We start from the raw sequence: 27,485 nt of genomic DNA on the forward strand, positions 1-27,485 counted from the left end.
ATTAAGGCTTTATTTTCAGATCAATGAATTCAATGACTTGTCAGACTTTGAAAGATCCGTGGGAACCCTGGTATATAACAAGTATATTTGTGTAAGAAACAGCAGATCCAACAAATTTAAAGGCTCAAAAATTGACTAATTGACTTGTAAAGGAGGTGGTGATTCGGTCTGGACACGTAGATGTTTGAACACTTTGGCAGAGAGGCAACTGCACTCCTGTGTGGTATATGGCTGTAGGACAATCCCCATTGTCCTGTTGGATACAAGCGGCTGGAGCCCAGGAACTGCTCTGGCCTGGATGTTAAACCCTGGCAGAAGAAAATTATAGCTTTGGCCAGGAAAGTCAACCAAATGGGCTGATTCTTCTCATTCAACCCAAAGGAGTCCACACAGCTGCACCTTCTTTCACTGCCAGGGAAGAAGACAGTCTGAAAGAGCGAGAGGAGAAAGGGAAGGCGGAGTGGGGAACAGTTGGGGGCATTTGGACAGGACCGGCCTCAAAGACCCAGAGGGTTGTTTTCTTTACAAAAACAGAAGAAAAAAAAGCAGCTTAGACTCATCTTGGACATCAAACTCTATTTTGGGGCTGTGCCCTGTTTGGACTGCGGGCAATCACACAAAACCCCTCAGAGTTGTTTTCTTTGAGTGATTGGGAGCACTTTTGCAAAAATTGCAATCAAAGTGGTAAGACGGTGACGTATTCTGGCCCCTTTGGGAACATAAAATGCTGTCTATATTCCTCCGAGGAAATCTCTCTACCACAGGCTCCTTGATCTTTATCCACATAGCTTGAGTTTTGCTCATTTCCTCGTCGTTTTCCATTAAAGTGAGGATGGATACACTTCACGAGCTCACGTGACTCTCCGGGAGTCGCGGTAGGTCACAGAGAAGAAAAGAGCAGACGTTACAAGGACTTTTCATCTCAGGAGGACAGCAAAGGTGCAGTTTAACAGAATTAATCAGCTGCTAAAGCTGAAAAACCTGTAGCTCTCTGACTTCACCACTACAGCGACCTACACTGGCTTTTCTTCAGCTGCACTACCTCTTAAACCTTGATCTACAGTGGCCGTGAGAGCTCAGCACACAGCTGAAGAAAACACACAGGCCTGTGGGTAGAATCAAATGTTGGCATTGTACGTTTCTGTAAACCACAAGTATATCACATTTGTACTTTATTATGGAGTGGCTAGATTGAAACTTTACATTGAAACTTCACATTTCAACTCCACTGTGGTTAACATGTGGTTAGGTTTCGGCACACAAACCATTTGGTTATGCTTCAGAAAAGATCATGTTTTGGCTTAAAAAGCTGTCTTTGGGGGCACAATCCTGGCAGAAAACACAATGATGTCTTGTTAAAAAACAAACACCTTTCCCGTCACTACCCTGGCATGAAACGCAGCGAAGTCTCTGTATGCTGCTTTTAGCAACTATACTGGCAGGAAATGAAGCAACGTTTCAGTAAAAAAAACAACAGATTTTCATGACACTATCCCAGCAGGAAACACAGTGATGTCTCAGTTTTTAAAAAACACTTTTTGTGTCACTACCCCAGCATGAAATGCAACGATGTCTATGTAAAAAGACAGCTGCTTTAAGCGGCTATCCTGGCAGTAAACGCAGCAGTAAAAAAACAACTGCTTGTCATGTCATTATCCAGGCATGAAACACACCTTTGCCTCAGTAAAAAGCAACCACTTTTGGCTACTATCCCAACAGGAAACACAAGCAATTTCTTGTTAAAAAAAATACTACTTTTTGTGACACTATAATAGCTAGAAAAACAGCAACAGATAGCCACAAAATGTCCATGTCTGAGCCTAAAAAGCTGCTGGAAACACATCAATGACTTGCTGAAACACAACTGGTTTTGTTGTTTGTTTGTCTCAAATGCAATGCAGCGGTCTGTTGCTTGGCAGGCATCATGCCTACATGACAGGCCATCCACGGTCCTCTTTGCCGCCCGATGACAAAGTCAGCTCATATACTACATCGCCTTAGAAACATTTATACAACACTTATTAAATGAGCAAATTTGCATACTCGTGGTTTGCAGAAAAGTACATTTTCTCTAAGTGATGAGGCAACTACACCCACCTGCTTTTTCACACACATTAGCTCTGAAACCAAAAGCTAAGGTGGCCCTGAGAGCTCAGCACAATGCAGCTAAAGAAAACACACGCAAACAGGCAAATCACAAGTTAACAAAGAAAAATCCTCAACAATTTGACAACACAGTGATTGATTAGGGGGGACTGGTTTGCAGTGTGAGCACACAAAACTGAACATGCACAATAAAAATAGACACACAGGCCACAAATGGCAGACACCCAAGACCAGAGGCAGTATATGTGGTGCTGTACCACACAGGCAGAGTGAAAACAAAAATATATAGCATAAGAAAACATACTGCAAATATAGACAACACAGCCAAACACAGGAACGTGCTGAAAATATAGAAACAGGCAGTAAATAGAAACAAAATAACCAAATACAGAAGTAAAATCAAAAACAGAAACACGTACAGAAAACACAACTAGAAAACACAACCAGTGTGTTTCTGTGTTTGTGTTGTTTTTTTTATAATTGTAGCACAATTGTTTGGGCAGCATATGTGCTGTCAAACTGATGAATGTGTTTCTTAGCTTGCCTGTGTTTTATTTCTTTGCAGCTTCATATTAGAAATGCCTAGCATGTGTTGTTTGTGTTTTTTCGATTTGTTGTTTTCCTTAACTCTCCTTAAAATGAGCATCCAGGCAATTGACATTAAGCAAGAAGTTTAATACCTGCATGGAGAGTAGTAACCTGCGGTGGTGTATTCACCAAGTAATCTGCAGATAATTTGTAGCATTCTACTGGCATTTAAGACAGGTGCCAAAAAAAGGTTTAAAGTAGAGCTGCAGTCACAATAAAAACACGTTTCTTCACAATAAATCATCACACGCCTACAACAAGAAGGAATTTGACATCACCATATGCCCCGGGTTGACTGAGGACGGCTCACAAACAACTAATCCTATTCTCAAAGCTCAACATCAACTTAATCAAAACACGCTCTCAATAATCCACACACCATCAAACACTAATTTCCAAGAAGTGCGTCCTCGTCAACAGCATCTGGAGGAATATCAATAACCGGAGAGAAGACATGTCCAATTCAATATATCTGCGAGGGGTAGAAGTGTGAGAAAAAGTGGGCACGGTCACACGGGGCGGTTGGCTTTGTGTATTGTCCAGAGCCGGACACATGGACTGTGTAATTCTAGTCCAGGAGTGACCACACAGGGCCGGTTGTGAGGTCTGAGAGTGCCGGAGAATGGAGACAGATGGGACAGGGGCAGGATTTTTTGGTGAGAGAATGCTTTCCACTGTTCCTACGTGATACAAAGCCCATTGATTTTTCCCCCCTGCGTTGAGTGAGGAGCTGAGGAATATCTCGTTTCAGCGTCCGCCGCATGGTCATGACACCTGGACCAGGGTCAGGTCTGTCCCGTCCCCAGTGGAGGCACGCTGAGCCTAGAGGGGAGGACCCGGACACAACAAGAACTAGATTTCTCTCTTCCCTAAGTGTGTCTGCACATCATCTGCTCTCTGAGTGTGTCACATAGCTGCGATCATTTCTTTAATTTGATGGGTTTGACCTATGCTGCGACCCCTGATGTGCCATGACTCTGAGGCAAAGTTTTAAGAGAACGCATTCTCTGAAACGACCACCGATACTCCTTATCGGTTCTTTTTCATTACTATAAAATACCTTTATTAGAAATATGATATTTTATAAAATAATGAATTAGAACTGAATACTTAAATATAGCTATGGGACTGTTCATTTTTAATGAAAGGGGAGGGGGGACTGCAAATTGAACAATTTCTTAAGCATGGGGAGAGACCTTTTTTTCATTTTGGCATGCTTTGTATAAAAATTTTGGTCTTTTTTGGTGTTTTTTAAATTTTAAAAGAATGCATTTTGGAAGATTATTTTATCTTTGGTGCCATTTTGGCAAATTTTTCAAGAACATATTTTGGTGCTTTTTTTTCTTTAATTCTTGGCTTTTTTTTTCATTACGGTCATTTTTAATTTAATTTTTGAAGAGAAAATGTTGGGGTTTTTTTTTAGTTGTCTTTTTTGTGATTGATGAAGATAACATACCATCCACACAAGCGTGTTTTCATAAGAAATCACCAAAATTACACAGTTTCTCACAGCCAGAAACTAAAAACAGAAATTATGGATGGATTTTCTATTTTCCCACAGTCCCTGATATAACCAAAACTTTGAGGGTATATTTACTTTTCCAAAACTTTTCCAGGCCTGGAAATTGCTTTTGGCAGATTCCATGACTTTTCTATGTTTTTCATGACCGTACGAACCCTGCCCTCCCATGAGCCACCTCAGGACAGACAAAAAGCTTGTTCCTCAGGAAACATGGGTCAGGAAGTCAGAGGAGGAAGTTGGCCTTTCGTTCTAAATACAACCGTCCTCCAGAGAACGGCTTGTCAGTACAGAATTGGACAGTAAATCTCCTTTAAACGCCGACCCCTTCACTCTCTTGTTTTGTTGCTATTTTTGCGACCTCGCACTCAACCAAAACATCATTACTCTTCTTCTATTCGCTTCGAATTGCCGCTGATGGCGGGGGCCAAAGACTTTCATTTCCAACACGGTGTTTGTTTTGAACTCCGACTGTAATGCCGTGACGTGTCGAAGCCACACAAAATGAGCCAGGCCTCGCATTGATGCCGCATCCCACCCAGTGTGAGATGAAGGGCAGTGGAAGTGGAGTGGATGGGCACGCTGGAGCGAATCATGGGAACAACATCAGCAAGAGCAGCTGGCGGTTCACCACTAACAATGCTGTGGCTACTCTTATGGACAATTAATCGCTGCTAGTTCTTATTTTCCTGCCTCCCTCCCTCTTTCTCTCTTGCTCACCCTCTTCCTCTGAGGCGAGCTTCACCCTGCATGATGACCACAGTCCTCCCTTATGAATTTGGCAAACATACCATAAGACATGAAAGGAGGCAATCACGCAGGGTCCTGGCTGTCAAAGCTTATACAGACATGAACCGGATCACACAAATTGGGATGTGGCGAAGAGAATGTATACAAAAATGAAACCCACGCGGTGTCAATGGCGAGCGTGGGCCAACACATGACAACACATTCGAGAAAAATCAAAGCCTGTTTAGGTTGAACTTGGCTGTCCTTAACCGCCGACTGCTCAACAATCTGTCCTGTCAGTGTTACAAAAGAATTGCTCACATGCTGGGATAAAATGGGAAGTTATAGAAGTGTTAAGTAATCTTTGGCTTTTAATAGGACAATTTTATGTAATGTATCATGCTTCCAGTGAGTAAACACATACTTGTACATTTACGTAAGTATAACTTCTCGATACTTGAACCCTGCTTGAATGTTTCAATTATATGCTATTTTTCCCCACTACTTTTATTCTACATCTTCAGTTACTTTGTATAAGAAGATTTCACATAGAGGGGACCTATTATGCTTTCCTTTATTTTCTCTCATATGTATAACATTACAGTGATGGATGTTCATATTTAAACGTGGCCAGAGTTTTAAATAATGATGTAAACATATGTAAGAGCAACCCCTGCGAGCAAAAACCTCAGGCTTTGCTGCAAGATGACTTCAGTTCCTGGTGGATTTCTAAATATATCTGTTCCAGGATTTGTTGATGTTGTTAATATCTCCCTGATTTTGGATCAAATTCCTGCTGGAACATTTCTGGGTTTTTTTTAGAAGCTCTGATTGGTGAGTTTTAACGGGAGAAAGTGCCGCTATGCACAGTCACTCCAAGGCTGCAAGTATGTAGCTACATGCTAATGGCAGGGAAACATATAATCTTGGTTGCTGATGTTTTTAATTTCACCCCAATTTCAGATCTTATCCCTGACGGAACTTGTCCAGTTATGCTTTGAAGCTTTTATTGGTGATTTTTCACGAGATAAAGTGCCACAATACACGGTCATTACCAAGCTGCAAGTACACTGAGTACACAAATTTTGGATCATATTTCTGCTGGAACATGTCTGGTTGTGTTTATTGGTGACCTTTCACTCTAGAAAGTGATGCTATTCTCTGTTGAAGTCCTTCCTCAGCTGCAATGACTGTGCATAGATGTCGAGATTTAAAAGACCAAGAAACACTGACAAATCAGAACAGACTGGGCTTTTTTGGGCGGGGGGCTTGAAGAGACAAGAACTAAAATGGAGCGTCTCATACAGAATGAGGAGAATTAAATTTTAATTTTACCACTAAAGCATTTTAACGAGTTCTAGTAGACACCCAAAATACAAGTATGAACCTTAAAATGAGCATAACAGGTCTTCCTTAGTTTCAAATCAAACATAAAACATGTTGCATGGTTACATGTTATTCATCAACTCCACCTCGACCAGCAAAATAGAGTCCATAATAATGTTTAAATGATAAAAAAATAAATGATAACATAACTTTATAAGTAATTTTAATTTAAACATGTAAAGTATGTGTTGTTGATAAAAACCTTATTCAGAGTTCAGGAAATATATTTTAGTTTTAGTATTTTTACATTATGGCAATACTACGTGCTTAAGCGATAAAACTTTGTTTATCCCAAGAGAAATGATTGGGCAGCAGCAGAATAAAGTAGAAAGAGTGCCAATAAAAACAAAATATAAATAATAAAACTTACTTATTTTTTATACTTAATATAAATATAAAGTTAAGTCCTTTTTTTTCTCTGGATGCATTGCCTGGAAATTACATGAATTATTATGTAATATTTTCACTGCAACGCACAACATGCAAAACTCATTTCTAGTGAAGAGGTGAATTTCCACTTACAGTTGCTCATAATACCCATCAGATTTACGGAATTGAAAATACGAGTGTGTGGGGGGGACTGTTTCTTCCAAAACAGATACTTCAGCTGGAAAAAGAACTTTATAAGAAATCATAAATGCCATTATGTGGCAAACAGCTAACTCACTGGTGTTTATCAACAACCCTATCAACCCCCAGAATATACATTAAGTACCATGAGGCAGTAAAAAAAATACTGATTTCTCCTTTCAGACGTCGTTTATGAGCCCTGTGGTCGCCCTAAGTGAGACGTGGTGCAGTGCAGCTTGAGATTACCGCACAACTGGTGTCAGCGTTTGTGTTTTGTGCAGCTGATAAGTCTCTTTGCTTCACATAAGGCCAGTAAGTTAGTGTGTCAGTGGAAAGGCTGATTACACAATGCACAGGCTTGTGCTGAGTCCTAATTCACCTCAAAGCCACACAAGGGAAGAGCTGTGTTTGACTGTGCTGACCTGGGAGTCTAATCTTAGACATTCTCACTCACGTTGTAACCGTTGTGATAATCTAAATTAGTGCTTTAGGCAAACATGAAGACACTTAAAAAGCTGTACAAAGAGAGTAAATAGGAAATGCGGCGACATGAAGAGAGAGGAAAGGAAGAACTCTGCCCTCTGTTGGCAGCTCAGGGAACTGCAGCAAACTGTTGATTTAACACACTGCCACCACAGACAACCTCCAATTTGTTGAGTTTCCCCATGACTTCTTTCATCTCCTGTGCAGTTAGATAAAAGATTTAGCATCTAGTCATCCCACTTAAATGTTATCAGTGACCTCAAGCCTCATCCCTGTCCTCCCTTCTGAGGAGGGGGTCGTCAGCACAGGAGGCAGAAATCAAACCATCCGGCTGAGGAGTGACGGACCGCAGCTCCAGCTGAGACTGATAGGGCCGACAAGCCAAAGGAGGACAGCTTTGACCTCGAGGAGCACAAATCCTCAGAAATCAAGTCTCAAGAGGGAGAAACCCGACTCTGTCAACAGCGAGAGGAAAATCCTGCCTGTGGAGCGCTGCAACTCAGTCTGTTCCCTTTGTGTTTTTTTTTTTTACTTTGGAAGTCAGTGGAATGATTGGACAGGAAAATCTCACATAATCCATCTTTTACTTTTACAAGTTGTGGCGAAAAATATATATAGAGAGAGACCAAACAATTAGTCAATTTATTGATTAGTCAAACAGAAAAATAATCAGCAACTACAGCCATTTTCCAAGCAATAAAGGCCAAATATTCTCCAGTTCTAGCTTTTCATTTGTGAGGATTTGCTACTTTTCTTTGATATAATTAAGAAATTTGGATTTTTGGAATACTGATTGAACAAAACAAGACATTTGAAGACATAGTCGGCTTTCAGAAAGACATTTTTCACAATTTTCTGACATCTGACAAGCGAACTGTAACAAATTGCTGTAAAGTAGGGCCAAATTTTAACAGTACTGTACAATTTCATCCGAAATAAAGTGAAATACTGTAAATCTTGATGTTTTTTGGAGCCCATATTACACTGTAAACCGCACATTCTACTGTAGAATACTGTAATAAATGTGATGCCAATATACTGTTGAAGTAATTTATAATTGTGACACTGTAAAATAACGGCAGGATACTGGAAACCACAGCTGCCACTTCTTGACATAATTTTACAGGAAAATTATGTTTAAGTGTTGAAGTACAGTTGTGATTAATCAAATACAATTAGTAGCAGCCTAAATTTTAGTAAATGTATTACTGTCATAAATGTCACCTTTGAGTGAGTACCGCATATCCTGTTTTGTAAGCATTCTTATGCAGAGTCCAGCCTACACCTTAAAATGTCACTAAATGCTACTGAGGGACTCGATCGTAACTTTTTCAGCAAGAAAGACAAGTTTTTCTTGTCATGTCTCAAAGGAACATTACAGCTGATAAGTGCTAAACGGTAACTGTCACAAAATCCAATTTGTTTGTGTTATTGTGTGACTTTGGTGAATCCAAACCAACCCTTTAAAACACCAAAAACACAAAAAAAATTACCAGCCCAGGCAGCTGTAGACCATCAACTCATGTGTTTTGTGAGGTAAAATGACGGTTTTTGTGAGTACTCTGGTGGATTTGAAGAAAGCCATGAAAATATTCTTAAAACAGCGTACACATAAATTGATATTGATCTTGCTCGCCCTCATGCACAGTGTTACATGGCTCAGCTTTAGTGTCGGTACTCCCGCGTGCTTCTCCAAACTGGGGACAGACAGATAATACACGGACTGTGGATACGTATCTCATACAACCCTGCTTCAAAAACCCAAACCATCATTTAAAGTAGTTTTTTCTCGTGTGTGAAGAAAAGATGCAGAAAACTTGCTCAAACTTCGTTTTACACTGTTTGATTTTGCCACTATAGGACTAAAATATTTGAGAGGATGTCAGTAAATCCCAGACATTTAAATGCAACCAATAACTTCTTAGCAAAACAAAATGTTAAAAAGCCAAACTGTGTGCGCTGACATCTGCAAAATGATGTCGTTTACTGTCTGCATGTTTAAAAATGGGAACACATCTGACAACATCCCCCGAGAGATTTTCATTTTGGCAGGAAACAGGTGCCTCCTCCCAAACCTGGAAGGACGACTGCGCCACACAATACCAAGCAGGCACGATACATCTGAGAGTATTAAAGTAAACAACAGCAGCGTGTGAGGCTTCTTGAGGCCAGCGTCCAAATAAAGGAGGACATTTCACATCGGCTGTTGTGTTTTTGAACTGCTTTGACCTCATCGGGTTCAAATCTGGACGAGAATCCATTCGCTCCGACATCACAGTCTCCTCTGTGCATTGTACTTAAATAAACACTGGCTCTGATTCTGTTTAATGTGTGACATATTACAAGTCCTTTAGATCGCTTCACACTAGCCAGAGGTTTATTGTATTTGCTGAAAGAATAAAAGAAGCTGTGATCCCCCCCCTACATGCGAAAGACAATCGATGTGATCTACTTAATCAATCAGTGACAGGCCCTTTGAACTGCAGACGTGATTTCCAGCAAGTCTGTCATCCCACCCTGTCGTCTGTGAAAACACACCAGGGGGAGATTGCTCCAAACAGTCCTGGCTCGTAAAACTCTTTTTATGTTAAAACACACACCCTCGCTCCTCACTGACTGGGTCCAGATTATCTCAGAGAGTAACTTTTTTTAATGTACAAAGTACAAACTTGAATTTTGATGAAATGGAGATGCCCTGGCCTCTTCTATCTCAAGTGAATTCAACATTTCAGCACAAAAACAACTTCCCCTGCCTCCTCCACGGCTGAGACAAAGCTCTCCACCCCCTGTGTGGCTTCTGTATAGGCACAGAGGAGGAAAAGGGAATGTTTTGCCTCTCTCCCCCCCCTCCCCTCTTCCTTCACCTCCCTGGGGCAGCTCTGTGTAGTAATAAACGTCCCCCATAAATCTCCCCCTCACGCCATCATCCCCTCCTCCAACTTTTTTTTTAGTTAACAGCTCCTTTTCTTCTCCCCCAACCCTGCTTTTCTTTCCCCGCTTCTCTTCTCTCCTGCAACCCAACCCTGACATTGACTCTGCACATGGCCGATGGCTGCTCTGTCATGGATTCAGAGGGCGGGAGAGAAAGAGAGAGAGAGAGAGAGAGAGAGAGAGAGACGATGCACCACAATAGATTTGTATAGGTTTCACTCCCTCTGCAGCTCTTTCATATGTGGCTGCGAGCATCATTGTCACCGGCTGTGGTTGAAATCTGGTGAGGTCACTCGTGTATCAGGTTATTACCTGATGGAATGACATTCATGCTCAGCAGCGTTATACCTGCAGTAACACAAACAGTGAAAAAAAAGAGAAGGGTTTAATGGGGAAATAGCTGTGGTCGGGAAAGAGTTAAAAGCTGCCTGAATTCACCGGAAAGTCCCACAAGTGACGTTACAGTCCAGCAATTAAGAGTAAATTAATTACAGAGTAGTGGATGGTAGCTGGAACCCTGAGGATAGTGCAGCGCCTCCCAGTAAACAACTCCAGACTGCTTCAGTACCAGACTTCCATAAGAAAAAGAGGGAATTTAAGCCTGTCGTCTGACTTCAGATCCACTTTGTATTTACTTTACATTCAAGTTAAGACACTATTGCTCCAATAGAGTTCGTACATGTACAATATCATAAGTGTAGAAAGAAACTTTTAATGTATCTTCTGATAAACTGATTAACTGGCCTACAGCAGACTATGGACTGTTTCAATGCCAGATTTCCATAAGAAAAGCAAGGAATTTAAGCCCACGTTCTGACTTTAAAATCTACTTTATACTTACTTCAACATTCAAGTTAAAACATTATACCTTTAACAAAGTTCATAAACAGAACATCTACAGTATTATAAGAAATGTTTAATGTATCATACTCTTCTGATAAACTGACTTTCAACTCCAGATGGTTTCAAGTACCAGGATTCCATTGGAAAAAGAAGGAATTTAAGCCTGGTTTCTGCCTTAAAAATCTACTTTTTACTTGCTTTAACATAAAGTTAGGACACAATTTCTTTAACAGAGTTACTAACAGAACACGGACAGTATCATAAGTGTATTAAGTCATGATTATGTATCATACTCTCCTAATAAACCGATAAAATGGCTTACTGTCAATTATAGACTCCAGGCTACTTCAATACCAGACTTCCATAAGAAAAAGAAGGAATTTAAGCCTAATTTCTGCCTTTAAAATCTACTTTACATGTACTTTAACATTCAAGTTAAGACACTATTCCTTCTGTAGAGTTGATAACAATATCATCAAATATCATACTAACCTGATACTATAGACTATACTCCAGACTATTTCAATACCAGATTTCCATAAGAAAAAGAAGAAATTTAAACCTGCTTTATGCCTTTATAATCTATTTTATATTTATTTTAGCATCCAAATTAAGCCACTGTTCCTCTAAGAAGGATCATAAACAGAACATGTACAGTATCATACATGTAACAAGTCATTTCTATGTATCATACTCTCCTGATAAACTATTAAACTGGTTTAATGTAGACTCCAGACTGTTTCAGTACCAGACTTCCATGAGAAAAAGAGGCAATTTAAACCTACTTCCTGATTTTAAGATCTTTTATTTACATCAACATTAAAGTTAAGACACTATCCCTCCAACAAGGTTCATAAACAGAATATGTACATTATTCTAAGTGTATAAAGTCACTTTTTTGTGAATAATACTCTCCTGATAGGCTGATAATCTGGCTAAGTAGCAAAATCTGGGTTATTTTTACTGTAAATTGGTCACAAATAAAAGCCTGTTTAGTAGTCACACTGCGTGCAACAGTGTAGTAATCTCAAGCAAACTGACAACCCACTGCAAGTTTGTCCCTCCAGAAGAGGAAGGAGAAAAAAAAAAAGTTAACAGAAAGTTAACGCCCAGCGCTTGAGGCTCCTCCTGCAAAGGATTATAAAGCAAATGTCGGGGCTGGTGCAGGGCAGAGGGGGAGTTCTGCAGGGTCAAAAATACAGGAGCTGCAAATCAGAAACTCAGCAGACCTGCGCAACTTTTCTAACAAGCACAGTTTGTTTTTTTTATTTTTGTTTTTTTTTTAACTTTTGATTTAACCCTGGTCGCTGCAAAGATGACCACAGCCGTGGTGTCGCCTTTCTTCGACTTCGAAGTAATGAACAAGGTAGCTTGAAAACTTTTTCTGTGTGTGTGGTGTTTGGTAGGAGTGTGTTAGCCTGTTAGCAGCGGTGAGTTAGCCGCTGTGGAGGAATGATGAGCTGCATGCCCGCGGCCCTGACGCGCCTGTGTGTTGGAGGCTTGTTTTTGTTTTGCTGGTATGATTTGTTTTTTTCGCTGTTTGCTTATTTCGTACCTGTTGTTTCCTGTCTAAACAACGCCGTGGGCGTTATTTACGTTAAACCAGTGGCTTGAAAGTGTGCCGAAGTCTGCCGATAACATAACATGATCCGCTAACAACTGTTAAAATGTTAAACTTTTATATTCAACACGTGCCTCGTGCGCAGATTTAAAATGTGTAGTTTTGCTAACCAGCTACGGCGCAGTCAGCTTCTTTCTGTTAACGAGGGCAGTTTTGCGCCACTTTTAATACTCCTCACAAAGCAGCCACATGCTCGCTAATCATTGACTAGATTTATCCTGCTTTTACCTACTACTGCTCCTATAAAACAGGTTTTTTATAGTTAACCCAGTTTAATATTTGTTTGGAAATGACTTTATTAAAAATCGTAACGGCTCACTGGTTAGTTCACATCTATGCACTGTTTTCGTTTGCATACATTTTCATGTTTTCAGTGTCAGATTTCTTTATTAAAAAGCGCCTTTTTTTCTCCCTCGTGGTCGTTTTATTTTATCCTCTGGCAGCTTCATGTAAGTGAATAAACCAGCCATCTCCTGTAGTTTGGATGTGTATTGAAAGGCAGAGTCCCCTTGTAATTCAGCAGGATGCGTTGCCACTTTCATTATCTTTCAAATGATGCAGCCTCTTTGTAGCTACTAGCAGCCCTGTGGCCTCTCATGTGCTGCTGCTCCATTTACTAAACAGGCACACATTCCTAACCAGGGCAACTTGCCAAACCAGCTGCTGTTCTATAGGCCTGTATCCGCTCGTGTTGTCTGAGCCAAAAAGAACACAGTCATGCAAGAGGAGGCTGTTGATTTTTTTTTTTTTTTTTTTCTCTAGCCCACCAGCTCGCTTTCAAACCAGGACCATATTAACTGTCAGCTTTTGATTTTTCTCTAATGATGTGTTTTCCTTGTGTCTCTGCAGAACAACAAACTGCTCAGCTACAACAACAACCTGGGTGCCCCCCATCCCATGTCTGTCCCTTGCACTGGCACTAATGTGCCCATCTCCAGCCCCGCCGGAGCCCTGCTGGACAGGAAGGCGGTGGGATCTCCCTCAGTGGGAGGCGTGTACCAGCGGCGGCACTCTGTCAGCAGCACAAAGTTCAGCCAGAACCAGTTTCTGAACAGCCTGAAGGCAGCGGACCACTCCACGCTCATCTCAGGGGTTGGCAATGCCAGCAACAACAAGGAGAACCGCATGCGGGACCGCTCCTTCTCCGAGACGGGCGAGAGGCTCCTCAACAAGTGCCTGGGCCCTGCCAGTCCCACCGGCGGCAGCAGCCAAGTGAACTCCAGCCGTTACAAGACGGAGCTTTGCCGGCCCTTTGAGGAGAACGGCTCCTGCAAGTACGGAGACAAATGCCAGTTTGCTCACGGGATCCATGAACTGCGCAGCCTGAGCCGCCATCCCAAATACAAAACGGAGCTGTGCCGCACCTTCCACACCATCGGTTTCTGCCCGTACGGGCCTCGCTGCCATTTCATCCACAACGCTGAGGAGCGCCGCGGGCCTCCCCAGCAGTGCTCCCCTCTTAACTCCTCCAACAAGATGGAGAGGCCTCGACTGCAGCACAGCTACAGCTTCGCGGGTTTCTCGAGCTCAGCTGGGCTGAGAGACAGCCCCACCTCCGTCACCCCTCCACCCATGTTCTTCCCTGATGAGGTCCCCGACTGGCCCAGCAGTAACCCCTTCACCTACTCCAGCCAGGAGCTGGCCAACCTGTTCGGGCCCAGCCTCAATGCTGGTCCTGTAGGCACAGAGCCCAACACCCCTGCACCTCCCTCTCCAACAAGCACGCCTTACTATTTCAGACCCATGTTGGAGTCCCCTCAGATGTTCGAGTCTCCATCCAGCCCTCCTGACTCGCTGTCAGACCAAGAGGGCTACCAGAGCAGCTCTGGAGGCAGCCTGAGCGGCTCCGAGTCCCCCACGCTGGATACCACCCGCCGCCTCCCCATCTTCAGCCGCCTCTCCATCTCTGACGACTAGACTGCACGCATCCACCAGTGACTTTACGTTCGATGACACAAAGAGAACACGGCACTCCCCTCTACCTCTGCCCCTTTTCCTGAAGCTTCCCTGACACAGCACCGTGTTAGTTCCTCGTTAGCATTGTAAGGACGCAATCAGTTAAGGGAACTCTCGACTCAAATTGATCATTTCACCCCTGTAAATCCGCACAAGTTATAAAACGTACCCTGCCATGTGTCATAGTGCCAAAAAAAAGGAGAGGAAATTGAACAATGAAAATCACGAGAACAAGAATCGACTGTTTTGCCAGGTGCCACTTGTTTTTTTTCTTTCTTTCTTCTTCATTTGTTCTTGAATGTGTAGCAGCACAAGTGGCCTTGGAAAGGGGAGTGCATTGCACTAGCCCCCCCCCTCCCTCCCTTCCTCCCTCCCTGACGATACCACTTCCCCTGAGCTAGCTAGAGGGTGCTCACTAACGCAACTGTAGATCTACCGCAGCCGTTTTTACAGACTGAGTTAAGACAAAAAGGAAAAAAAATAGAGACCCTGAAAAGATATGAAAAGTTTTTAAAAAGAGAAAAAAAAGTGCCTGGGGCGGTTTCTGCATGTGTTTAGGGTGAATGGACTACTGTTTGTTTTTTGGTTCTTTCTCATTTGCCCCCCTCCACCCCCCGTCACGGTTCTTCTCAAGCCCCGTCTTATGTAATTGTGGACTGGGAGAGTCTGCAGGAAGGACTTTGAACTGGAAGTTGGTTATGTTCCCCCCTCCTGAGTTTTCTCCTCCTGTTGCTGGTCACTGGCTCTTCTTTTTTTTTCTTTTTGGGAAGGAAGTCTCAATATCAAACTGATCATTAAACCTGTAAGACTTTGTCCCGCCTCCCCGCCTTCATCCTCGCCGATCTGGGGAATTCCAGCATTCCCATGGTGCAGTTGTACATCCTGCGACTTGACGAGATCGGATCTCCAAGCTATTTTACTTTACTTCTCCCCCACTTTAGTACCTGCTCCGAGGAGCACTCATTACATCCCTTTTTTTGCTTTCCTTATTTGATAATTATTTTTTATTAATGTTATTATTACGGTTATTATTGTTTGAAAAAAACTTTCCAGACAGAAGGTTTGCTTGTCACTGCTTATTTAACTTATCAGAACATATTTATTGCTGATCATATGCATTTTTTTTGTTAATTTTGTTTTGTATTTATCTGGATAATGAACAATAGAATATATTTTCTTTTATGTTAAATTATGATCTTCCATATTAATCTAAAGATTGTGAAGACGTTTTTGTCAGTTTTCCTTTTTTTTCACAGTTTAATATATTGTACTTCAATGACTTTTGTTCTGCAACTACACTTTGTCAAAAATGAAACTTAATTTAAAGCAACAAAAAAGCAAAAAAAGACGTTTTGCGTTTTGATTATTTATTGTACTTTTTGTTTTCTTACTCCCTCTGATTGGACTGCAATTCCATCGAAACGAGCTTGTTCATTCCTGACTTTTCCCCTTCACATCTTACAATAATCTGACAGTAACAGTAGCTAACTGTTATTACATTAATTCACCTGGTCTGGTTTTGCCTCAGATCTTTCGAGTATTTACTCACAGTACTTGGGTTGATGGTGGAAGTAAAGGGGTGCTGAAAGACGTCTCACATCACTGGTTTGAAGACTGGTTTTGTCGAAACGTCTTAACACCCAGTCTGTTATTACAAGCAATAGCTGTGACCAAATGGGTTGAGGATATTTGTTTTCTTTTTAATTTGGATGCTTGATGCACTTGCTTGGCCCCCCTCTTGACCATTGGAAGTGCCTCTTTGAATACATTCCAGGTAGCTAAGGCTTTCTCTGCCTTTTTATATTTGATAAAAATGGAGGACAATTAAGTTTTTTTTTTTTTTTTAAGTCACTTGTTCTGTGTTGCCTTCACTTGTTTTGGAAGAGGTGAACAGATTTTTTTGACACAAAGAAAGTAAAAACAGTTGAATGTATTTTTTCAGCCATGTTTTTTTCACTACAGTAATTCTGTGAGTTTATATGAAAACTTGTTTTTTTTTCTCCCTCTTTTTGTAAGTATTGATTGCAGTTAAGTCAATAAACCCCGTATTTTTTGAAAAGTTAAACTGTGTTATGAGTTGTGTGCTTTAGATGCTTTTTAGATGCTCCTGCTGCACATGCAAGATGCTACAAAATCTTATATACTGAGGTTAAATAATGTTTTTAGTCGGTGCAATGAAAATTAACTTTCACATATGCATAATATGAATTTTATCAGGTTACATAATATTCAAACTTTGTATTGGACTTTTCATAGGATCTTAGTTTGGGTGGTGTTAAGGAGGCAAGGGGTTATTTTAACATTTGCATAAAACAGGCCTTCAGGGAATTGAGTGGTTTTGGAATTAAAGCTTTTCATCAGAGGTTTTCAAACTGTCAGGTACGCCCAATAAATTTACTTAGAAATCATAGAAAAAAGACACTGCATAACTGAAGAACCTGCTTTAAAATGATGACATTTTTAAAATTTTCTTCACTATCAAAGTCATCCAGTGATAGCTGTGAGTACATCTATGAGTACAATGCAAACCAGAGCTTATAGCTTATTCTGCATAGTTTTTTATTGTGCTAATTTGCCAAAAAAAATAATCAAATATGGACTATTAAAGTCGTAGCCCACAGTTAACTGAAAAAGAGACTCATTTAATCTGAAAAACCTGCTTTAGAATTGTTACATTTTTAAGTTTTTTTGAGTATCAAAGTAATCTAGTGATAGTTGTCTGCATATCTGTGGGTACACAGCAAACAGGAACTACTAATAGCTAATTCGGCATACTTTTAGTAGTGGGAATTTGCGAAAATGTAATCAAATATAGGCTATAAAAGCTCTAGCCTACACTTAACTGACTCCTTGGCATAGTTTTCACTGTCAAAAAAGATCCTTGAAAAAAATGTCTAAATGTTTTCTTCAGTATCAAAGTAACTTTCAGTAGGTGTATTGGAAACAGTAACTCCTAATAGCTAATTTGGCATACTTCAAATCATGACAACTTGACAAAATTTGACGAAATATATGATAAAATAGCTGCAGCTCACACTTAAATGACTCCATATCAACACAGTCTTTGACTGTCAAAGAAAGGGACTCCTTTAATTGCAAAACCTGCTTGAGAATCATCACATTTTTAAAGTTTTGTTTGGCATCACAGTAATCCAATGATAGCTGTCTGCACATCTGTGGGTACACTGCAATCAGGAACTGCTAACGGTTAATTCGGCATACGTTACATTGTGCTAATTTGCTTAAATGTAATCAAATACAGGCTTAAAACGTTGAAGCCCAAACTTAACTGACTCCATGGCAAAACAGTATTTCATCATCAAAAAATGAATCCTTTAAACTGCAAAACCTGCTGAAGAATTGTCACATTTTTAAGTTTTCTTCATAATCGAACTATGCTGTGACAGATGTCTGTACATCTATTGCAAACTGGTAATAGCTAATTCGACTTACTTTTAACCATGCTACTTGCTAAAATGTAGACAAATACAGGCTAAAAAAGATGTGGCCCTCAGTTATCTAACTCCATGGCTACATAATATTTCACTGTCAGACTCCTGCTTTACACAGAGGGTCAGAATATGTTTACAGATGTTCTATTTAAAGGTAAAAAATGGGAAAACGAAGTGGCTGAGCTTCTCTGTGTACAATGCAGAGCTAAAGGGAGTTTCACTGTGGTGGAAGTTGATTGGTGAGCAGTCAGGAGTATTGACCTGGGGATGATCAAACTCTGAATGAGCAGGTTTGGTTACGCAAAGACAAGACACTCCTGATTTCAGCAGAAATATCGATCAGGGGCGGCTGAAGCCCCTATGTTTCCAAGAATTAAAAAAAAAGTTTGCTGAGGTTATCACCTTATCAACGATCCTGAGGTTACGAGTAAACTGATCGATCTGTGTGTGAGGATATTTCTGTGGCTAAACAGCTGAGTCTGAGGCTGAAAGAATATCAAAATATACAGCGGTGTCCCACATGTGGTGAATTTTATATATTTTTACGCTGATAAATAAACGTAGATAACAATCGTTAATATAAGCAGGGGGGTGTTTGATTTCAGTCACAACACACTGTAGCTTCCCCTTCACACACTACACTCAGCGTCCTCACTGCTTCTGCTTTCGCTCGCTCTCTGGACACTTCCGTCCGTCCCTGTTTATATTCTCTCAGATTGCAAAAATGAGCCGGAACAGGAACTCCCTTCCCTCCACACAATGGTGGGTGCTGACCCGTCACAGCTGACCTGTGGAGGCCTCCTTGTTGCCTTATTCCTGAGACCTGGTAGATCCTTGTCTTGTTCCTTCACCCCCCCACCCCCAATCTCATTTGAACGAGCTGCCTGCTGATAGCCTGACGTGTTGCTTCACCTACTTCTCTGCATACCAGCAAGTTAAACAAGGAAATAGTCCTCTAAACAATGTTGTTTTTATACTCAGCTGATTACTCATCCGTTTTTATTGTTTCATTTTGCGTCACACATTCCATTTAAAAGAGGAGAAAGTACCACATGTGGACAAAAAAACTGAAAACAAGAAGTATTCATGACAAACTGCTAATAAAATCCTCATTGCATTTTAAGCACTGATCAACATACTTGGAGGAAGAAGCCAAAACGCAACAGCATGTGTTACTAGTGGTTTATGCAAATATAGGCAAAGGAGTTACTTTAACCATGGAACTTTTTTTAATGCTATTGAAGTGTATTAACTACAGAAAGACCTTATGGCTATGATCAATGTTCAGTAGAGCACAGCTGAAAAACATACTTCACATTGTTGTCACTTTGACTTTTATGTGAATTTTTTCCCGGGCTTTTATTGCCCACAATTGATTGGACAACATGAAAGGGGGAGACGTGCAGCAAAGGGCCGAGGCCGGAGTTGAACCCGCGACCGCTGCAGCGAGGACACAGCCTCTGCACACGGGGCAACGCTCCATCCACCGAGCCACCAGACGCCCCATGTAAACTACTTCTAAACATGATATTGAATCCCCATTATTGCCATGTCCACACTGCGAGCAACAACACAGCAGCGTAACTAGCTATAGCTATATAGCTAGTTATATAGCTATAGCTATAGCTATGGTGTCTGAAAACTGTGTCAAATGGATGCCTTTCACCCTGTACTACAAACCAAATTTACTTACAGGTACAAATAAAGGAGCCTGAACCTGAACCTGAAATCTGATATAACGGTATGACAAAATATGCAAACTACATATAGTGTCTGTAAGCAGCTAAGAAGTGAGCCACCTTGCTTCCTTCTCTGTTGAGTTTCACACCCGCAGCACCAATCAGGCCTGCACTTCTAGAGTTCCTCTCTAGTCTCCTGAACACTAACAGCGTTTTTACACTTTATGTGACATTCACAGGTTACCATACAATCACACACAGATAGGATAGCCATTGGGAGCAATTTGGGGTTCAGTATCTGGCCAAATGACATTTCAACATGCAGACAGGACGAGCCAGGGACTGAACCACAGACCTTCAGATCATCTATCTTCATATCCAATCTACGTCCTGAACCACAGCCAACCCATTGTACAGATCGGTATGGCAACACAACCAATTTTATCTTTCACAAAACAATGTTTTCTCTTGTGACACAGTTCTGACCACTCTTATTAGCTCTTCAAAACATGTGGGCTGTTGTTGAATAGTAAAAAAACAAGCCCTGCTTTTCATTGTAATGTGTGTGTGTCATTGGCAACTGTTATTGCCACTTGCTATGGTTCTATACACTGATAGCTCTATTTTTAAATTCTGTCTCTGCACTTTCTGATGTGCCTGCATTAAACACATGACCAAAAATATATACCCATATTTATATTCCCAAAGTAAGACGATAAACATGGCTACTTTCTCCTACTTTAATTTGCAGTAGTTTAAAAGTTGTTGTTACCAAAAGCAAAAAAATATCCTAATTTTAAAATGTGGTCCAGTTGAATTTGTAATTAAGTAGCCCTGATATAAAGGATAACATACAATACATTCCTGTGTCTATGAATGGCTTTTAACAATGCTGATGAATGATGATTAACAGTGCTTATGCTCATGTTCTGTCATATTCAAGCCTAGTGTATGTCAATCCACTTTCTATAATTTGGGTTTTAATACGGTCAGAGGAAAAAAAAATTATGAAAAATGTATTTTTTATATATATATATATATATATATATATATATATATATATATATATATATATATATATATATATATATATATATATATATAAATATATAGGTTTCCATTTCTCAAACTAAATCAGGTGAGTGTGACTCGAGTGCACCTTTTTTTTCACCTCACCCCTTCAGAAGAAGTTAAACACTGTGCACTTGTTTGAGGGACATGAAAGAGGGCTGTTTCCTGTTTGTGTGGTGTGTGTGTATAGAGGCACCTTGAGACGAAGTACCAGGAAGTGGTTTCTGAATCTCCAGCAGCAGGTCTGAGGGTGGCGGAGGGAGGGGGTCGTCTGCTCTTTGATATGTGGCACAAAAACAAAAAAAGCTTCCATTGCTTCACACACAGCAGGTTGCTTTCCTACCTGGAAACAGCACGGTGACACAGATCAGGTTTGCGGTTCATTCATTGCTTCCTGCACAACAGGATAAAGCAGGTGTGTAGTTTTACTCTCCGAATCTCCATTCACCTTTAACCCGCGCCAGTTGAGCAAGAGAATGCGGCGGCATGTACACTTTGTAATTGTGTTATCAGAGGCAGGTTTACCTCTTTGTTTGAGAAAGAGGTGAGCAAATAGAACTGGATGTGCTAACTGTGCTATTTCCCTTATCTGCACTCACAGCTGAGAGCGCGGTGGCTGCAGGCCTGTGTGCATGCATGTGTGTGCATGTGTGTGCACCGTTGCTGCAGTGTGACAGGTGATGTGGGCGGGATAATTAATCACCAAACAAGGGCTGAGGTCAACTCTGAGTGATGAGGTTAGGCTATTCAGAGGCTGCTTTGTCTGTAGACAACAGACAGGTACGATTGACCTCCTTCAGACACACACATACCACAGCTCACTAACCTGCATTACAAACATCCTCCTAAGTAAAAACTGCACTTTTAAGAGAGATTAAAGGAGAGATTAGAGGGATGAAATACTCCTATAAAGAGTGAAAAACATCAACCCATGCTGAGAGCATAAGCTCAAGTGGAACATACGTAAACGGTGGTGAAACTTAAAGCAAAAGACATTTTGGATAATACTGATTTTCTGGCAGAGAGGTAGATGAGAACATTGACAGCACTCTCATGTTTGTGCCTTAAATTTGAAATTACAGCTTGCAGCTGGTTAGCTTATCTTAGCACACTAAAGCTCACATACATTATATCGTATCTGCTTAATTTGTATAAAAATCAAGAATGACAATGTGCCATTTTAGGGGGGTAATGTGCATGGATGAAGAGAACTGAATACAGCATTGGAGGCAGGGCTCCATCTATTCCTATAAAAGTGTCACAGTAGCGAATTAAGCCAAAAAAGCTCAATTTCTTATATAAAATGACCTGCAGCCTGTTGCACCAGCTGTGTGTAGAGTCAAATGTAGCTTATGTTATAACATAAGGAGTGATTTAAGCTATATCTTAATTTGGGCAGTTGTACCATACAAGCTACTTCCGATGTAATGCTAACATATAACTTAAAATCCACAGCAGTTCTCAAACAATGACATGGTGGAATGACTACATTATTTGGAGAGAGGGTTTTTGATGATGATGATGACCACTTTCTTCCTCATTTACCCCGGCCGTGCATTCTGCGTGACAGACTGCATCCTTTTGATATTTGTGATGCCTTTGATATGCACTCTCAACTTCTATTTTGCCATGCAGAGTTGCGAAAAATAACTGATGCATCCAGCAGTCAATTTAAATATTTGTTTTTGTGTCTTATTTCCCCTCAGTGATGTATTTAATGTAAACAAATGATACTACAGAAAACAAAAAGTCTGTGGATCTTGTTTGTTGTCAAGACCAGACATGCAGATATTCTGTTTGTGCATAACAATAATGACTCAACTGTTTTGCAAAAACTAGTAAGGTGAGTCGAATGTTAAGCGGTGACGAATTAACCACAATAACAAAGAATGAGGTAACATCATTATCTTCATTAATTACATCAACATATGATCACTATACAGGTTTGGGTTAAGTGTCTTGCTATCATACTCCTCAACATGACACACGTCTGTCACAGTGATCAAACCTTTGACCTTACTGTTTTTGGACAGACATCTCAACCTGCCACTGCCTCAAATGGGCCCTTCTTGTGTATGTATAGTGAAAGTACATCTTTATCATCTTTCTTCCCTTTTAACTCTCTGTGGCTGAGTTCTGTGGGGGTGATTGTGTGGAGTTTAGTGTCTTGTTTTCCCAAATATTGAAATTCTTAACTTAATTATGGGGATGTGTTTCATAATTTGTGTTAACAAGAGGCCCTCTCATCCCGTCTCTAATCCCTTCCTGACTATTATGAGCCTGCAGCGTTTATATTTCACCGTTTGGGAAGTTTACCTTGTGGATACAAAACAATACAGATTACTGACTTTGAGTGACAGAGGGAAGTGGAATATCCCGAATATCTTGGCCACTTTCATTTACTTTTTAATGACGTTGCATTCAGCCTTGCCAATTGTGTTGCAGTTATTGTGTAGCTTTTTTATCATCAGTAATGTCCCATTTTCACCCTCACAATTCTCCCTACATGTTCATGTTTCTGGGTAATCACATAATTTCATTCAAGGGAAAAGCAATACATTTTCAATTTTCAACTCGACCCCCACCTAGCGTCTCCAAGTGGTATTATTGTTGATGCCACTATAACCATTTTCCTCAGAGTTTCGCAACTATCCACAGACCGGCAACTGAACAACATCATCAACACACAACACTGAAGAGAGAGGAAAAAAACATGTTCACTGAAGAGGTTAGGTGTTTTTGTAATTATTTGAGATAGTTATATTTTATTTGTTTTAAATCAAAGAAACCTAGCGTTACTAGATTTTGACGGTCATGGATATCATACATTAACCTCTGTTAACGGGACACTTTTTTTTTTGCTATTCAGAATTTTTGCAGTTACTTTACTAGTTCTGCCCTCTGCCTTTTTCACTAGTACTTTGGACAGTAATGAGAATAAAAAAAATCACTCGTTCACTGTTCACAATTTACTACGCTGCAGATAGGTGATGCTGGACCTGAGAAAACAAACAGCACAGTTCTCCTCCTGCATTTGTTGAGAAATGGTTGACACTTTTCCTTTTGTGCCATAAATTGTTCCTTTTTTTCCTGGGAGATCGTGTCTGGAGGCAGGCAGAAATGCATAATGAATGCTAGGCTAGTAGCAAACCAATTTTAACTTTTTTTTTTTTCATTGTTCTGTAGCCATTACATTGTGCAAACAACATTAAATTCAGAATTAAATGTTTAAACAAAAAAGTTATCTCTGGAGGCTTTAAAAATCTGTGATTACAAAGTTTTAGCAGTAACTAGTCGGTTTCATAATTTTAGTGATCGCGTCGCTCTAATCTCAGTATGTATGATACTTTACTTCCTGGTCGTGCAGATTTCTTTGCTGCCTGCAGCAAAATGGCAGGCTTTATCTTTGTAGGTCTAGGGCCATATGTGTCACAGTGAGACTGATTGCAGATCAACAAAGACAACAGTCACAACCACTCCCTGATCCCGTGGGTTTAACCTAGCCACTCCACAGCCCTATTATCTAGGCGACTGAGGCTATGACACACTGCTTACCGAGTAATGACCATTAGCCTTGCCAGGATCCAGTGTCACATGTGCTTTTCTTCCCCCGGGCTAAGTGGCAACCCTTGACCTGCAAAAGAAAGGAAGAGAAAACACATATGTGTTGAGCAGAGGAGCAGAGAGGTGAGGAGGCTTCACAGGAGAGCACTCGGTGATGGCTGTCTGACAGGTTGTGGAAACACACCCTTCCACTCCTTAGTGTGACAGAAAAACAAACACAGAGCCACTAAACTCTCACTGAGCCCCACGCTAATGGACAAGTGATGACTTTTTCCTAATAAGACGCAGTGGCACAGTGGAAATAAGAGACGAGGACTGGCCAATGGGAGACGCTGTCCCAAACCTAACACTGTTGTGCTTTGGGTTTCTGGTCCACTGGGCCGAGTGAGACTCTCCCTCTGCTCTCCTGAACCACTTAACGCTTCCTGTCTCATGACTCCCAACATCGTGGTCCGATGGAAGGAAAGTGGGCTCCATTAGCAGCGCAACACCTGCTGAACATTTAGTGTTCCTTCTCTAATTACAGGATAATTCCAGTTTATAACAAGCAGGATATTATTTGTTTAGTTTAAACCATCATTTCATTACTTATAATAACACTGTAGAGATCTGGGACCGTCACGACAACACAGTGGGACATTAACACAAGTCTTCAGACAGGTTTTAAACAACCCTGCAGTTTATCCGAATTTCAAAACCAGTGGTTCCCAAACTTTCTGTTGATCTTGACACCTTAATACAAAAGAAAGTTTATTTGCAACCCCTCCAAAATGTTCTAACTCCAATCTCATCAGCTACGGCAAATTGGGCAGTGGCCCTTTACTTCAAACTATTGTCCTTTTCAAACATGCACAGCAAACATTCCCCAGAGGAGCTTTATGTGAGAACACAAATGTCTGCATCCGTTGGATCGGATATTTTACAGAGTTTATACTGCCAGCTCCCTCGTATAAAGTCTTTGTAATGTCCTAATTGTCCACAGCATTCAAAATGAGTAAGTGGGCATGTTGATGTTTCTATCATGCGTCTCACGCAAACAGGAAGAAACCAAACATCTGAGGGTGAAGAGAAAGAGTCATTTACACACAGAGGAACGTCTAACCGGTGAGATGAAGAGATTCAGCAACTTTTGTCGTTAAGAGCCGCAGCCAAAATCATCAGACAAATCCATGGAATGGCAAAGGACTCAGTTGTTTATGACCAAAGTACAAACCAGCTACGAAACCACAAGGTTATCTTTGTCATGTCCTGCCTCTTGCACGCCCTAACCATGCACCATCCCTCACCTAAATCAAACAGACTATTTCCCGTTGGTGAAAATGCTTCTGACATGGAAAGTCTCCTGTTGTGTGCTACATGTGTGACAGGGACATTCCAGACAATGATTCTCTAAAACCTGATTCTCTAAACATTTTCAGATGTTCATATGAGAAGACGGCTTGCGATGCTCTAGGAACTGCTCTAGCGTTGCTTTTTTTGTAGCAGTTTTATACAAAAAGAAAACAACAACATACATCACATTTAAATCAAGAAGACAAGGACAGTATCTGAAAAGAAAATATTGTAAATAAATAACACCTATCATGATAATACTAAAATAACCCCCCCCAGAAAAAATGAAACACCACAAAATTAGGTTTTGGCGCCAAAACTAGTTGGTTAGGTTTAGAGAAAGACCACATTTTACATTAAAATGACTTTTAGTTTCACTCAGGACACAAACAGCTGTCTCCTGGACAAAAGTCCTGTGTTGGTTTGATCCATCTGTCTCCATCTCCATCTGTCCATCCCAACCCCGTCCCTTGACCCCTGATCACAGTGTGCATGTCTTCAGTGGGAGTTATAAGCAGTGCATTCAAAGTGCGATTATCCATCGCTCAATACTTTTTAGAAGTTTAGGGACGCAAACTAGACTGTGGTTTCAAAAGAAAAGTGGGTAAATAAAAAACATTAAAATTTTGTGCAACAGAAGTTTTTCTCTCATTTCCTGTCCCAGTACCAAATAACCCTTTCTGGGGGTCCAGATTCTTGCCTTTACCACGAATATAAGCCACTTTATTGGCAGCAAAAACAAAAGTTCCCTTATTGCTCAAGAATATTCTGTGGGCATAACTAGAGTAAGTATGGTAGGTCAAAGGAGGTTTACACAGAAAGTTTGGGTAATAACTTTACCTTTTGCCCTTGTTTTCTCTTCCAAGTACATTTGAATAACCTGGAGGTAAATTCAAAAACCTCTACGATGGTGTTTATGGATCTTATTTTCATTTAAGCAATGTTCCCAGATCTTAGCAATTAACTTGGTGAGTAAAATGCTGGCAGAAAAATACAAAAACATGACTAATGTTGTGTAACATTTCTTTGTGTAGCCACACTTTTCTTCAACACACCATGACTGAAACACCAGGAGCGACTACGCATCTTGCCAACTCCTCACTTTTGTCCTGTGTGTGTGCGATGCATGATAGTGAGTGAGGTTAGTGTCAAACCAGTGAACCGTGCTTAAGCTAAAAACAGCGTTTCCTCCCACATGATTCTGCAGCATCTGTTTCCTCTGAGTGGAAACAACGTCTTTCTCACTTCTTAAACGTGTTTTTCAGTTTCTCACCAGTTTAATACTGATTTATATGACCTCAGCACACACACACTCCTAGAAATAAACACACTCCTACGCTCATAGCCGCCTACAGATATGCAGTGGACCATGATAGACCTGTAACTAACCAGCCGCTCTGAGTCACTCAGGCCTTTGAGAGGTAAAAGACAGACATGAGATGACATCAGTGATAGTATGACAGGAAGTCCTTGCTCTGTCTTAAGCCAAGGCCAAGTCTGCGCTACGCACAGATGGTCATACTGTACTGTGCAAAACTCTTCAGCCACATTGAACTTTGTTTTTTAGGCACGGTTATTATGATCACACATATTTATTTATTAGTAGTCTCTTCAATAAAACACAATCAGAACATACAGGAAATATTTACTCAGTA

At 40.7% G+C, this 27,485-nt stretch overlaps 1 protein-coding gene across 1 annotated transcript; it reads left to right on the plus strand.

The window, feature by feature from the left end:
• Positions 1-12,304: 12,304 nt before the first annotated feature.
• On the plus strand, positions 12,305-16,797 carry zfp36l1a (ZFP36 like 1 zinc finger CCCH-type a). The gene is made up of 2 exons (XM_042500965.2): positions 12,305-12,521; positions 13,626-16,797. The coding sequence occupies exons 1-2, from the start codon at positions 12,471-12,473 to the stop codon at positions 14,691-14,693; spliced, it is 1,119 nt and encodes a 372-aa protein (XP_042356899.1). The 5' UTR covers positions 12,305-12,470; the 3' UTR covers positions 14,694-16,797.
• The last annotated feature ends 10,688 nt before the right edge of the window (positions 16,798-27,485 follow it).

The sequence above is a fragment of the Plectropomus leopardus genome, chromosome 14 (assembly GCF_026936395.1).
Source record: "Plectropomus leopardus strain MGB_pleo_1.0 chromosome 14, ASM2693639v1, whole genome shotgun sequence".
In the NCBI taxonomy this organism is placed as follows: domain Eukaryota; kingdom Metazoa; phylum Chordata; class Actinopteri; order Perciformes; family Serranidae; genus Plectropomus; species Plectropomus leopardus.